Consider the following 15697-nt stretch of genomic DNA (forward strand, 5'->3'; position numbering starts at 1 on the left):
ATTTTTGAATAGTGCCCTATGATTCTACACTTCCTAACGAGAGGAGACCTCTTGCCTACAGCCACCCTTTGATCCGTTTAAGTGTTTTATAGTTTTCAGTGAGTCTGGTTTTATTCCTTTGAAACTCTAGAGAATGCAGACTCCGTTTACCCTGTCTTTCTAGGGTAGTTTTGCCATCTCAGGAATAACTCATTGCACTTTCTCTATGACAATAATTTCCTCCTTAAGGTAAAAAGACCAAAACTGCACACAATTCTTCAGGTGTGATGTAACCAAATTCCAATACAATTGAAGCAAGACTTCACAACTCCTGTACTCAAATCCTCCTGCAAGAAATATTAGTGTACCATTAACCTGTCTAATTACATGCCCTATCTGTTTAGTACTCTTCAGTGACTTATTGACAAAGACATCCAGGTCAGTTTGTACTTTTTGACCTCTTACTATTTGCGAATTACTCTGCAAATTTTCCTATCAAAGTCGATAGTCTCACATTTGTTTACATTGTTATGGACCAGACCAAATTCCCTGAAAACATGTCAAGGAAATAGCCTAGACCCTAACTTTTATTTTAAAGGCAAGTGCCAGGCACTGCATTCGGAATGCAATTTGATTGGTCAAACTTTCAGGCTTGAAGCAAAACACACTTTGTTTATACACTATAGCTAAAATGCAGACAAAATTTAAAAAAAAGATTGGCTTAATGGAAACTCTTGAAATACTTAAAATAATAAGCTACTCATTAACTGTTCCAATATAGTAATATCTTACAAGCACATCCTTGGTAAAGAAAAATTCATTAAAATAGATTGTCTCACATGCAGTTCTAGCAGTAAGAAGAGAACCCAAGCTTTTATTTGTAGCAAAGAGAGAGAGAGATGTAGCTGCTTTTGAACCCCTACAGCTACTGAAAGCTAGACTAAAAATTGGAGTCCTGTGGAAGCTTGACCCCACCATTCAGGCTGCTTCACAAAACAAAACCCGAGGCCTCACAACCTGTTTACTTTATTGGCTTGAAGTAGACTGTTTGTAACCTCTGCCTCACCCCCTCTCCTCAAAACCAGAGAAAAATGCACCTCTTAAAGAGGTAGTATCATCACAACATTCTACTTCATCTGAAGTGTTCTTGCTCACTGTCCCCGTTCTCTTAAAGCCATTTTGCACTTCCCCCAAACTGTATGTTCCCACTTAACCTTGTATCATCCATGAATTTGGAAATATTATATATTTGGTACCCACCTCCAAATGATTGCTGTATATTGTGAATAACTGGGTACTGATCTTTGCGAGACCCCACTAGTCACAGTTTGCAAATGAGTGAATGATTTTGTTTATTAAACCGATTACCTTTTATGAATCCAGTTAATAACATCCTCATACACTCAACAAGTTAGTCAAACACAACTTGTCATTCACAAATCCATGCTGACAATACCCCACATTGACTGACACTATAGGTCATTTGTTTTTCGAGTGTTCATTTATCACATTCTTTATGATAGATTCTCGCATTTTACTGATGCAATTTTCCATTTTTCTCCCTTCGTCTATTCTTAAGTAGTGGGGTGACATTTGCAATCTTCCAATCTGCAGGAACCATTTCAGAATCTATAGAGTTTTAGTAGGTCATCATCAATGTGTCTACTGCTTGCATAGCTACTTCTTTCAATGTTATGAGATGTTGACTGTCAGGTCCAGGTCTCATCAACCACTAATTTCTCCAACACAACCTTCAATTTCTCATTCTCTTTAGTCAGTTGGATCTGGGCGACTTCTGTATCTTTCTCAATGAAGATGGACACAAAGTAATCATTTAGCTTCACTGCCATTTCTCTATTCCCCATTATAAATTATCCTGACTATAATTGGAGCACAATCTTAGTTGAATATTTCCTTTTTATATACCTATAGAAACTTTTGCAGTCTGATTATGTTTTTTTGCTAGTTACTTTTACCTTCTATGTTCCCTTTACCATTTTCTATTATTCTCCTTTGCTATGTACTAAAAATCAATCCAACCTTTGGGTTTTTGACTATTTTTGGTGACTTCACAGGACTCTGTTAGAAAAAGAATTTTTTATCTTAATTTGCTTTCTTTGCTGAGTTTGCTGACATCGAGTCATAGAGATGTACAGCACGGAAACAGACCCTTCTGTCCAACTTGTTCATGCCGACCAGATATCCCAACCCAATCTAGTCCCACCTGCCAGCACCCGGCCTATATCCCTCCAAACCCTTCCTATTCATATACCCATCCATTTGCCTCTTAAATGTTGCAGTTGTACCAGCATCCACCACTTCCTCTGGCAGCTGTGAATCCTTTCTGAACCTTTTCAAATTTCACAACATCCTTTTATTAGGAAGGGGACCAGAATTGCACGCAGTATTCCAACAGTGGTCTAACCAATGTCCTGTACGGCCGCAACATGACCTCCCAACTCCTGTACTCAATACGCTGACCAATAAAGGAAAGCATACCCAACGCTGCCTTCACTATCCTATCTACCTGTGACTCCACTTTCAAGGAGCTATGAACCTGCACTCCAAGGTCTCTTTGTTCAGCAACACTCCCCGGGACCTTACCATTAAGTGTATAAGTCTAGCTAAGGTTTGCTTTCCCAAAACACAGCGCCTCACATTTATCTAAATTAAATACCGTCTGCCACTTCTCAGCCCATTGAGCCCATCTGATCAAGATCCCGTTGGAATCTGAGGTAATCTGCTTTGCTGTCCACTACACCTCTGATTTTGGTGTCATCTGCAAACTAATTAACTATACCTCTTATGCTCATATCCAAATCATTTATGTAAATGATTGAAAAGTAGTGGACTCAGCACCGATCCTTCTGGTACTCCACTGGTCACAAGCCTCCAGTCTGTAAAACAATCCTCCAACACCACCCTCTGTTTCTACCTTTGAGCCAGTTCTGTATCAAATTGGCTAGTTTCTTGTACTTTGAAAGAGTGTATAGTTGCAGTGATCTCTGTAACAATTCTTTAAAGTCTATCCATTGACAATGTTCCATCATACCCATCAATGTATTGTCCTAGTTCACCTTGACCCATTTGTCCTTAATACCTTCATAATTTCCTTAGCTCAATCTGAAGCCAGTGGATTATATTGGAAGAATCTCATTTTCAAATATAATGTGAAATTCTGTTATATTATAGTCACTCATTTCTAAGGTTGTTTCATAGCAAGATTATTAATCCGCCCCTTTTGTTACATAATACTACATCTACAATAATCTGTTCTTCAGTTGGTTCATCAACTCTAGAAAACCACCCCTAACATACTTCATAACTTAATATTCCTCAGTGTTACTGCTCATTAGGTTTACCCAATCTAAATGGAGATTGAAGTCACACGTTATTACTGTAATACCAATGATTTTCTAATCTCTTTTTAATACTATGCCCCACACTCCCATTACTGTTTGGTGGCCTAAGAACAATTTCCACCAATATTTGCTGCCCTTTGTTTCTTAGCTCCACTAAAACAGATTCTGCATTTAGCTTTTCAGTTTGGAGATCCTCCCTTAGTAATATGTTGGTGCAGTCCTGTTTTTGCAGTGTATATCACCTTTTTCCTTTTTTGCCTGCTCTTTACAAGTGTTGAATATCTTTGAATATTCACTTCTCAGTTTTGGCCATCTTGTGGCTGTTTCTGTGATGACAAGTAGACCCATTTATTTCCATTAGTTTAAGTCATCTACCTTATTCTTAGTACTTCATGTTTTCAGATGAAGTGCTCTTCACTTTGTCTCTTTAGCATTATTCTGCATCCAAAGTTCAGTTGATGCTTACCTTAATTTTGCTGGTCTTCTAATTTCATTTGCCAGTTTTCTACTTTTTATTCTGAAAAATGTGTTGTTGGAAAAGCGCAGCAGGTCAGGCAGCATCCAAGGAGCAGGAGAATCGATGTTTTGGGCATAAGCCCTTCTTCAGGAATTCTACTTTCTATTACTGGGTTTATTTCTTTCCAACTAGCTAACCCCTAGCTAGTTTAAATCCTCCCCAACACCACTAGGGGAAATTACCGGTAAGAGTATCAGTCCATCCAGTTAAGGTATAACTTGTCCAGATTGTTCAGATCCCGACTGTCTAGAAATGGTCCCGATGCATCGCAAATCTAATGTTCTCCCTCCTGTATCAATTCTCCAACCCCATGTTCAAACAACCGCCCCCATTCTTATGTTTGCTAACAGAAGGCACTATGGGTAATCCTGAAATTACTGCTCTTGAAACCTTGCTTAATGACGTCTTTCCTAACTCACTGAAATCAGCTTTCAGGACTTTACTGTCACAGAAATGCCTGTCCAATCTCCTGATTATGGAATTTCCTATTGCTGTTGCTCTTCCATTCTTTCCTTTCCTCCTGAACCACTGTTGCACGCCTTGAGGAACTTTCTGCTTGCCAGTATCCAAAGCAGAATCCAAAACTGATTAGCAATAAAATCAACTTAGGGGACTCCTGCATGATCTGCCAGTTCTGTTAAAATTTCTTCTTTGCCTATGTGACCCTAACCTGTAGTGCGACTACCTCCATAAACGTGTAGTTAAGCAATGATTTAAACTTGAGTTGGTTACACTTCCTGCAAATGTGTTCATCTGGAAGACGAGGTACACCTATGAGATAATTCCACTTGGTTGAACTGTCTTGCCATACTGGAGCTTAAAGCTTTTTATTGCAATTCCAATAACTTATCACTTTGTCACCAGTAAGTTTCTCTCACTACAGCAAAGAGTGAGACAATTGATTTTGATTAGATTCCCTACAGTGTGGAAACAGGCCCTTCGGCCCAACCAGTCCACACCGACCCTCCGAAGAGTAACCCACCCAGACCCACTACCCTCTGACTAATGCACCTATAGCTATGGACAATTTAGCATGGCCAATTCACCTGGCCTGCACATCTTTAGACTGTGGGAAGAAACCGGAGCACCTGAAAGAAACCCATGCAGACACTGGAAGAATGTGCAAACTCCACACAGACAGTTGCCCGAGGCTGGAATCGAACCTGGGACCCTGGTGCTGTGAGGCAGCGGTGCTAACCACTGAGCCACCGTGCCACCCATTAATGGAGGTAGATTAGATTAGATTAGATTACTTACAGTGTGGAAACAGGCCCTTCGGCCCAACAATCCCACACCGACCCGCCGAAGCGTAACCCACCCAGACCCATTCCCCTACATTTACCCCTTCACCTAACACCTACGGGCAATTTTAACATGGCCAATTCACCTAACCTACACATTTTTGGATTGTGGGAGGAAACCGGAGCACCCGGAGGAAACCCACGCAGACACGGGGAGAATGTGCAAACTCTACACAGTCAGTCGCCTGAGGCAGGAAATGAACCCGGGTCTCTGGCACTGTGAGGCAGCAGTGCTAACCACTGTGCCACCGAAAAGAAAAAGCCACTGTCTTGCCCTTTACACCGAACTCTCTATTAAAAAAAAACCCACTTTATACTCTGTGCATTTAAAGCAGTGCTCAGTGCATTCAAGATAGCCATTATGAAGTCCTTTTTTTATGCTTCCTGGAAAGCAACAGCTCTCAATCCAATCACTGCTGCTTTGATGAAAATGTTGCCGTTTTGGAACTTCCTGTTCCCCAGCTGACGCTTTCTCTTAACCTCGTAAAGTATGTTCGTTACCAGGACTCCTCCCAACCTGTCCCTGCCTTGTTGTTTAAAGGAATTATGAAGTGCTGTTGAGTTGGTTGCGAGTTGATTCCTTCTGAGGTTTGATGAACTTTTCTAAGTTCTTGGCCAACTCCATATTTGTTTTGAATTGCAAAAGGCTATAGGGAGTGGTATGGCGGCAATTATGGGCTTATGTTGATTACAGGCTTCTGTACCAATCCTATCCAGTCAATTACTACCCTACTTTTCATTGTTAGCAGTGATGGAATGTATCAGTAAAGTCCAGTTAAGTGGTCCATGCATGGTAGTAACCTGTTTATGATGCTGAGTTTGGGTTCTACCGGAGCCACTCAACTCCTGCACACATTGCAGCCTTGGACCAAACATGGACAAAAGATCTGAACTTCACATGTAATGCCCAAGTGACTGCTGTTGACATCAAAGCAGCATTTGACAGAGCATTAGATCAAGAAGTCACTGAAAATCGGGGTAATCTCTCTAGCTGGGCAGAGTCTTATCTAGCACAAAAGAAGATGGTTGATGGACAGCAATTATGTCCGCATCAGGTCATTACTGCAGGACTTCCTCAGGATAGATATTTTCCAATCAACTTGTTCAGAGATGTCATTACTTCTGGAGCAGGTGGGACTTGAACTTGGGCCTTCTGGCTCAGAAGTAAGGACCACAAGCGTTGCTAAGTTCCTCAGGGCAGAGTTCTACCTTTTAACTACCCTCAGCTGCATCATCAATGGCTTAACCTCTAGCTTGAGGTTGGAAGTGGGGTTGTTTGTTACAGATGGTTGTGTTAGATGTTCAGTTCAATGCATAATTTCCCAACCAGTCTGTACTCGCATGTAGCAAGGGCTGGACAGCATTCAGGCTTGAGCTGTTTAGTGAGGAGTAACATTCATTCTGTACAGTTATCAGGTAATGACCATCTCCAAGAAGAGTGAATCTAACTATCTTTGTAAGATGATCCATTCCAATACCATCAGTGAACTCTTGATCATCAACATTCTGGCGGCTTATCATTGACTAGGAGAAAGTGAGGACTGCGGATGCTGGAGATCAGAGTCGAGAGTGTGGTGCTGGAAAAGCACACCTGGTCAGGCAGCATCCGAGGAGCAGAAGAATCGACATTTCAGGCATAAGCCCTTCATCAGGAATAGTTCCTGATGAAGGGCTTATGCCCGAAACGTCGATTCTCCTGCTCCTCGGATGCTGCCTGACCGGCGCTGTTTTTCCAGCATTACATTCTTGGGTTATCATTGACTACAACATAACCTGGATCAGCCCATATAAATATGATGGTTGAAGGAGGTGGTCAGAACATGGGAATTTTGTGCTGAGTAACCCTGCCCTCGATTTCTCTAAATCCTTGCACATTATGTACAAGGTGCATGTCAGGAATGTAATAAAATACATGTGCCTGGATGAGTCTGACTGCAACAAGACAAGAAGCTTGTCACCAAGCAGAACAAAGCAGCCTGCTGGAGCGTCCTATCTATCATCTTAAATGTTCACTCCTTCCATCAACAATGTTTGGTGGAAACAGTGTGCATAATTTACAAGGTGTGCTGAATAATGCTCAGCTTCCTTCTGCAGCCCCTTTCAGAGGCCAAGCACGTTAAAGCTGATCATTACTGGTTTGAGCATGTGAACAAGATAGAAGATAACCACATCCCCATAGATATGTTATAGATGCAGGTGCCCTGCCAATGGATCAGCAGAGTTTCTAAAGCTGTAGTGCAAGGAGACCCCTGAATGCCCTCCAATCAATCACAATGAGTGGAAAATTCTAACCAGTCAATGCAAATTGAGACACTAGCTGTAGCCAGAACTTGCCACCATGGTGACATGTAGTTTCAGAAGCTTCAAAGCATTTGACAAAGCAAGGAATCTGGCAAAGGATAGCTTCATATATTGCACTTGTGGCAGACTTTACCTTTCTGAATTAACCTATTTGACATTGCCAAATTTGTGAGGCTAAATTTCCATTATTGCCTGCACATGGAAGGATGTTAATTATCCTGTTCATCGTAATTAGCCTTTTTTTAGGCAATCAGAGTTTTTTGAAGAAGTAACAGAGGATTGATGAGGGAAGAGTGGTGGATGTGACCTATTTGGACTTCAATAAGGTGTTCAACAAGGCTCCTCATGGTAGACTGGTTACCAAGGTTAGATCACATGGAAGACTGGGAGAACTAGCCATTTGAATACAGAACTGGCTCGAAGGTAGAAGATGGAGGGTGGTGGTGGAGGGTTGCCATTTAGACTGGAGGCCTGTGACCAGTAGTATGCCACAAGGATCAGTACTGGATCCACTGCTTTTCATCATTTATATAAATGATTTGGATGTAAACCTAAGAGTTATAGTTAATAAGTTTGCAGATGACACCAAAATTGGAGGTGTAGTGGGCAGCGAAGAAGGTTACCACAGAATACAATGGGATCTTGATCAGATGGGCCAATGGGCTGAGTGGCAGATGGTGTTTAATTTAGATAAATGTGAGGTGCTGCATTTTGGAAAGGCAAATCAGAGCAGGACTTGTACACTTAATGGTAAGGTCCTAGGGAGCGTTGCTGAACAAAAACCTTGGAGTGCAGGTACATAGTTCCTTGAAAGTAGAGTCGCAGTTAGATAGGACGGTGAACAAGGCGTTTGGTGTGCTTTCCTTTATTGGTCAGGGTATTGAGTATAGGAGTTGGGAGGTCACGTTGCAGCTGCACAGGACATTGGTTAGGCCACTTTTGGAATATTGCATGCACTTCTGGTCTCCTTCCTATGGGAAGGATGTTGTGAAACTTGAAAGGGTTCAGAAAAGATTTACAAGGATATTGCCAGGGTTGGAGGATTTGAGCTTTAGGGAGAGGCTGAACAGGCTGGGGCTGTTTTCCATGGAGTGTGGGAGGCTGAGGGGTGACCTTATAGAGGTTTACAAAATTATGAGGGGCCTAGATAGGATAAATAGACAAAGTCTTTTCCCTGTGGTTGGGGAGTCCAGAACTAGAGGGTGTAGGTTTAGGTTGAAAGGGGAAAGATTTAAGGGACAGTGTTTTATTCAGCGGGTGGTGTGTCTATGAAATAAGCTGCCAGATGAAATGGTGGAGGCTGTTCAATTACAGCATTTTAAAAGGCATTTGGATGGGTATATCAATAGGGAGTGTTTAGAGGGTATATCAATAGGGAGTGTTTAGAGGAATATGAGCCAAGTGCTGGCAAATGAGACTAGATTAGTTTAGGATATCTGGTCAGCATGGATGAGTTGGACTGAAGGCTCTGTTCACTGCTGTACATCTCTTTGACTCTATGACTTGCAGCTATTTAATTGTTCAGTATGAAAATGGAGGACAAAATTTATAGTTCGATGTTCCTGAATACAGAGTTGAGGCCTGAGAGCTGTACAGTACTTAAGTGAAAAATGAAGTACTGTTCCTTCAGCAAACATGGGGCTTCACAAAATTGCAGCCAGTCTAGGACAGAAATGTGAGCATGAGAGCAGGACATTGTATTGAAATGGCAGACAACTGGAAGGTTTAGGTCATGCTTGCAGACTGAATAGAAGTGCTGTGCAAAGTGGTCATCCAATGTGCATTTGCTGTCCCCATTGTGGAAGAAGCCTCAATTGTGATCACTGGATGCAGTAAACTAGATTGAAACAAGTAGAAGTAAACCTCAGCTTCAGCTGGAAGGAATGTTTAGGGTTTTAAACAGTGATGCAAGTAAAGGGGCAATTGTTACATCTTCCGTGGTTGCATGGGAAGATCGTGTGAAGGGCTGAGAGGGGAGGAGAATGAGGTGATGGAAGTAATAGAGGAACAGATCGGTGTGTTACTGAGTTTCATTGAATGGCAGAGTGGACTCATTGGGCCAAATGGCTTATTTCTGCTCCTGTTTCTTATGCTCGAATGGAGGGAATCATCCACGTGGAATACCTGGTGGGGAGCGGACGATGTGTTTGATATTAGCATTGTGCGGAAGGTGGTGTAAGCAGCAGAGGATGATCCTTTGAATACGGGGACTTGTGGAGTGGAAAATGATGCTGAGGGGAGCCCTTTTGAGGTTCCAATGGGGAGGAGAAAGGCTGAAGACAGGAGTACTGGGAATGGATTGAATACTGCTGAAGGCCCATATCAACTATAGTGGTGTGGATTCTGAGTTGAAGAAAATGAAAAATGTGTTGGAAACACCCCATTGTGGAAGCTGGCATCATTGGAACAGATGCGATGGAGATTGAGAAACTAGGAGAATGGAATTCAGTTCTTAGAAGAAGTAGGGTGTGAGGAATTGTAGCCAAGATAGATGTGGGGATCAGTGGGATTGTACTGAATATTAACAGACAGTCTGCCTGTGGAAATGGAGACTGAGAAGTCAGAGAAGAGTCAGAGATGGACCAGGTGCAAGTGAGACCAAGATGGAAATTGGAAGTGAAATTTATGATCGTTCAGTCTATCAACGGACTGTTTATTTTTCTACACTTTTTGAGAGAAGTAACTGAGCGAATTGTGCAGTGGCTGTTTGTTTGATAGTACCTTGGTTTCTTCAGCATGACGACCAGTGAAATTTGAAATATTTGTATTGTTGAGTTGGTGACCATATTCTAGTGGTGGTTAGTTTTAGAGACAATTATCTAATATTTGAATTAAGAATGAATTAATGAACCCAAATAAATAAGAATTGCATTTTATATTGCTAAACTGGTACAAATGCCAGAAGAAAATATTCTCTATTCAGAAATCAATTGTGTCTTTTGAATAGTGATTTAGCTGCATTTAGCTGCCTCCATTTCCTGCTGCTTGGTGCAGTGGATAAGATTGAAAACTCAAGGTACATTGTATTCTGTGAACTAGCGCGTACAGAGCATCACTGGCATGCACTTATTTCTGATAGTATACTGAAGAATAAATCTTTTCTAGGTGTTTAGCTCTTGCCTTATTTGGAGGAAATGGTGAAACTGGATTTGAGCAGAACTCGACATATTCTGTGTTCAACATTTCCATTACGTTAACTGATGATGGTTATCAACAGTTCTATGAGGTAAAGGCCTTCAGTAGTGATTGTTTATTCATTTATATTAACCTTTAAGAATGTTTCCACAATGTTTTAGTCTCTCTTTGGTGTACAAATTATTAATTACAGCTAAATTACTTCAGTTACATATAAATATAAAAAATAGGAACCAGAGTAGGCCAGACCAGCTCTGCCATTCAGTAAGATCATGGCTGATCTAATAGTAACCTCACCTGCTTTCCTGCTTACCCCGCATATTTTTTGCCTTTTTTGCTTAACAAGAATATAGCAACTTTTGTTTTAAGGGCTCTGGTTTCTTCATCTCTTCAGGAAGATCGTTCTGAAGACTCACCACCCTCTGAAAAAAAGTTTTAAATGGTTGACCCTTGATTTTTAGACAGTGAGCCCTCAGGATCATTTATGTTACAATCATGTCGCCTCTTACTCTTTGAAACTTTGGCGGATACAGCCTAGCCTGTTCAACCTTTCCTCATAAGCTAACTTAATCATTTCAGGCATTAGGTTGTTAAGCCTTCTCTGAAGTGCCTCCATCACATTTGCATCTTTCCTTAAATAAGACCAATACTGTGCACATTACTCCAGCTGTGGTCTTACCTGTGCCTTATATATAACTGAAGCATAACCTCCTTCCTTTTGTATTCACTTTCCCACATGATAAATAATTACTAGCGATTAGCTTTGCTAATTAGTCACTATAGCTGCATATTAACCTTTTGTGATTCGTGTTCCGAGATTCCTGTACTTCACAGAGCTTTGCAATACCAATTATGACAACCATAAGATATAGATATAGATACAGAAGTAGTCCATTTGGCTCACTCAGTGTGCTCTCCCATTCATTGAGATCATGGATGATCCTCAACTATACCTTCCTCCCTTTTCCTCATAACCCTTGATTCCCTTAATGATTAAATTTCAGCCTCGAATATCCTTAGTAACCCAACCCAACCATCTATAGTAAATCTGCAGATTCAGTGCCCCTGAAGAAAATAAATTTACCTTCATCCCTATCCTGACTGGGTGATCTCATTCTCTGAGATTGAGGTCGTAGAATCTCTCACAAACTGAAACAACCTATCGTGTTGAGCCCCATAAGAATTTTGATGTTTCAATAGGCTCTGATGTCATTCTTCACTCAAATGAGTACTAACCCAGCATACCCCATCTCTCCTTGTAAGAGTAACTCTCTATACCCAGTAACAACCAAGTGAATGTTCTCTTATACTGCATCATTCCTCAGAAAAAGAGATTTAAAAAGGTTTTAGCATGATTTTGCTATGTCTATACTCCATTCCTTTGAAATAAAGGCAAAATACCTGTTCAATTCATTTTCCATTTCCTTATTTTCCATTATTAATTTTACAGTCTATATATGCGATTATGACATATTACACATCCTGGCATCCATAATGCATTCTAAGTCAGGATATAATTTATTCAATTATATATTTTCTTTTGTATTTATATATTTTGTTAACCTTACTTAACTGTGGTTTGCTTGGATTTGCAGAAGGCTTTCGATAAGGTCACACATGAGAGATTAAAGCACATGGGTTAGAGGTTGTCTACTGAAATTCATTGAGAACTCATTAGCGGCCAGGAAGCAAACCGATCTTTTTCTGAGTGGCAGGCAGTAACTCGTGGGGTACCACAGTGATCAATGCTTGGACCCCAGCTATTTACAATATATATTAATGATTGAGATGAGGAAACTATATCTCCAAGTTTGAATATGACACAAAGCTGGGTAGGATGCAAAGATGCTTCTTCATGATTTGAACAAGTTAAGTGAGTGGACATATATATGGCAGATGCAAGATTTATGTGAATAAATGTGAGGTTATCCACATTTATGTGAATAAATGTGAGGTTATCCACATTGGTAGCAAAAATAGATAGGTTTTATCTGGTGATAGATTGAGAAAGGGAGAGGTGCAATGACACGAGGTGTTCTCTTACATCAATCGCTGAAAGTAAGCTCACAGATGCAGCAAGTTGTGAAAAAGGCAAATGTTATGTTGGCTTTTATAGCAAGAGGATTCAAGTACAGAGAGAAAGAAACTGATACCACAGTGAACCTGCACAGTTACTGCCTTTGCTGTTTGAATTCATGTATCACTGGACATTGGAGTGCGTCTGGGCAAATGATCAAACAGTGAAATTCACATCTGATCTTGGAGGAACTGTTTGGGCCAAGTCACAGCACAGAAACAGATAAGTGAATTGTTTTAAGTGTGGCCTGTAGAAAGTCTGCAGTAGTGAGTAGCGTGAGTTCTTTCTTGATTATATGTTTTTGAGATATGTCTCTTGATCAAACTTAAAATATAAGTGATAACTATTTATCACTTATGGACCAGTATTTTGGAGAGGAATAAGACGGTGTTGTTTTCTGGGTCTGTAGATTGTGAAGGAGCAAAAATGGCTTTTAGTGGAGTGATATGCGCTTCTTGTCGGATGTGAGAGTTTAAGGAGAGTTTACGGGTTACTGCAGGTTGTATCTGCAATAAATGCTATTGGTTGTGAATCCTATCAGATCGAATGGATCAGTTGGAAAGACAGTTAGAGGGAATGTGGAATTTGCAACAGCAATGGTATGTGATAGATAGCAGTTATAGGAAGGGGACAAAGTCTCAGATACAGTCACATCGATAGGTTAACTCCAGGAAAGGGAAGAGAGGTAGGCAGGTAGTGCAGGAATTTTCTGTGGCTATCCCCATTTCAAACAAGTATGCTGTTTTGGAAAATGTAGGGGGTGATCGATTCATGTAGGAAGTAGCACGGGAAATGTAGCATGAACAGCCAAGTTTCTGGTATTGAGACTGGCTCTAATGCAACGAGGGGTATGTCAGGTTCCAAGAGATCAATTGTGTTAGGGGGTTCTGTAGTTTGAGGTACAGACAGACTTTTCTGTGGCCAGTAGCAAACAATCTGAATGGTGTGTTGCTTCCCTGGTGCCAGGACCAAGGATGTCTCGGAGAGGGTGCAGAATATTCTCAAGGGGACAAGGGGCCAGCAAGAGGTCATTGTCCACATTGGAACCAAAACATAGGAAGGGAAAAGATTGAGATTCTGAAGAGTGATTACAGAGAGTTAGTCAGGAATTTAAAAAGGAGATCCTCGAGAGTAGTAATATCTGGATTACTCCCGGTACTACGAGTTAGTGAGGGCAGGAATAGGAGGATAGCGCAGATGAATGCAAGGCTGAGGAGCTGGTGTATGGGAGAAGGCTTCACATTTTTGGATCATTGGAATCTATTTAGGGTTAGAAGTGACCTGTACAAGAAGTACAGATTGCATCTAAATTGGAAGGAAACTAATATATTGGCAGGGAAATTTGCTAGAGCTGCTTGAGAAGATTTAAATGAGTAAGGTGGGGGGGTGGGACCCAGGGAAATAGTGAGGAAAGAGATAGATCTGAGACTGGTACAGTTGAGAACAGAAGCGAGTCAAACAGTCAGGGCAGGCATGGACAAGGTAGGACTAATAAATTGAACTGTATTTATTTCAATGCAAGGGGCCTAACAGGGACGACAGAAGAGCTCAGGGCATGGTTAGGAACATGGGACTAGGATATCATAGCAATTTCAGAAACATGGCTCATGGATGGGCAGGACTGGCAGCTTAATGTTCCCGGATACAGATGCTACAGGAAGGATAGAAAGGGAGGCAAGAGAGGAGGGGGAGTGGCATTTTTGATAAGGGATAGCATTACAGCTGTACTGAGGGAGGATTTTCCCGGAAATACATCCAGGGAAGTTATTTGGGTGGAACTGAGAAATAAGAAAGGGATGATCATCTTATTGGGATGTATTATAGATCCCCTAATAGTCAGAGGGAAATTGAGAAACAAATTTGTAAGGAGATCTCAGCTGTCTGTAAGAATAATAGGGTTGTTATGGTGGGCGATTTTAACTTTCCGAACATCGACTGGGACTGCCATAGTGTTAAGGGTTTAGATGGAGAGGAATTTGTTAAGTGTGGACAAGAAAATTTTCTGATTCACTATATGGATGTACCTATTAGAGAAGGTGCAAAACTTGACCTACTCTTGAGAAATAAGGCAGGACAGGTGACTGAGGTGTCAATGGGGGAGCACTTTGGGGCCAGCGAACATAATGCTAATAGTTTTAAAATAGTGATGGAAAAGGATAGACCAGATCTAAAAGTTGGAAGTTCTAAACTGGACGAAGGCTAATTTTGATGGTATTAAACAAGAACTCTCAAAAGCTGATTGTGGGCAGATGTTCTCAGGCAAAGGGACAGCTGGAAAATGGGAAGCCTTCAGAAATGAGATAATGAGAATCCAGAGAAAGTATATTCCTGTTAGGGTGAAAGGAAAGGCCGGTAGGTATAGAAATTGAGGTTTGGTTAAGAAAAAAAAGGAAGCATATGTCAGGTATAGACAGGAGAGATCGAGTGAATCCATCAAAGAGTATAAAGGCAGTAGGAGTATACTTAAGAGGGAAATCAGAACGGCAAAAAGGGGACATGAGATAGCTTTGGCAAAAAGAATTAAGGAGAATCCAAAGGGTTTTTACAAATATATTAAGGGGGAAGGGTAACTAGGGAGAGAATAGGGCCCCTCAAAGATCAGCAAGGTGGCTTTTGTGTGCAGAAAATAGGGGAGATACTAACCAAGTATTTTGCATCAGTGTTTACTGTGGAAAAGGAAATGGAAGATATATACTCTAGGGAAATAGATGGTGACATCTTGAAAGAACTGTCCATATTACAGAGGGAAATGCATAAAGGTGGAGAAATCCCCAGGACCTTATCAAGTGTACCCTAGAACTCTGTGGAAAGCTAGAGAAGTGATTGCTGGGCCCCTTGCTGAGATATTTGTATCATCGATAGTCACAGGTGGGGTGCTGGAAGACTGCAGGTTGGCTAACGTGGTGCCACTGTTTAAGAAAGGTGGTAAGGACAAGCCAGGGAACTATAGACCAGTAAACCTGACGTTGGTGTTGGGAATCCTGAGGGACAAGATGTACATGTATTTGGAAAGGCAAGGACTGAT

At 41.1% G+C, this 15697-nt stretch overlaps 1 protein-coding gene across 2 annotated transcripts in view; it reads left to right on the forward strand.

Annotated features, from left to right (window-relative positions):
• The window catches only part of LOC122554338 (nardilysin-like), a 115256-nt gene that overhangs the window by 38475 nt on the left and 61084 nt on the right, over nt 1–15697 (forward strand). For both annotated transcript variants that reach the window (XM_043699204.2, XM_043699203.2), the window contains exon 12: nt 10566–10686. In XM_043699204.2, coding sequence (XP_043555139.1) covers nt 10566–10686 — 121 coding nt within the window. The remainder of the gene's footprint in view (nt 1–10565; nt 10687–15697) is intronic.

This window comes from Chiloscyllium plagiosum, unplaced genomic scaffold (assembly GCF_037043375.1).
Source record: "Chiloscyllium plagiosum isolate Xiang-an unplaced genomic scaffold, Cpla_swu_hap1 HiC_scaffold_9, whole genome shotgun sequence".
Classification (NCBI taxonomy): domain Eukaryota; kingdom Metazoa; phylum Chordata; class Chondrichthyes; order Orectolobiformes; family Hemiscylliidae; genus Chiloscyllium; species Chiloscyllium plagiosum.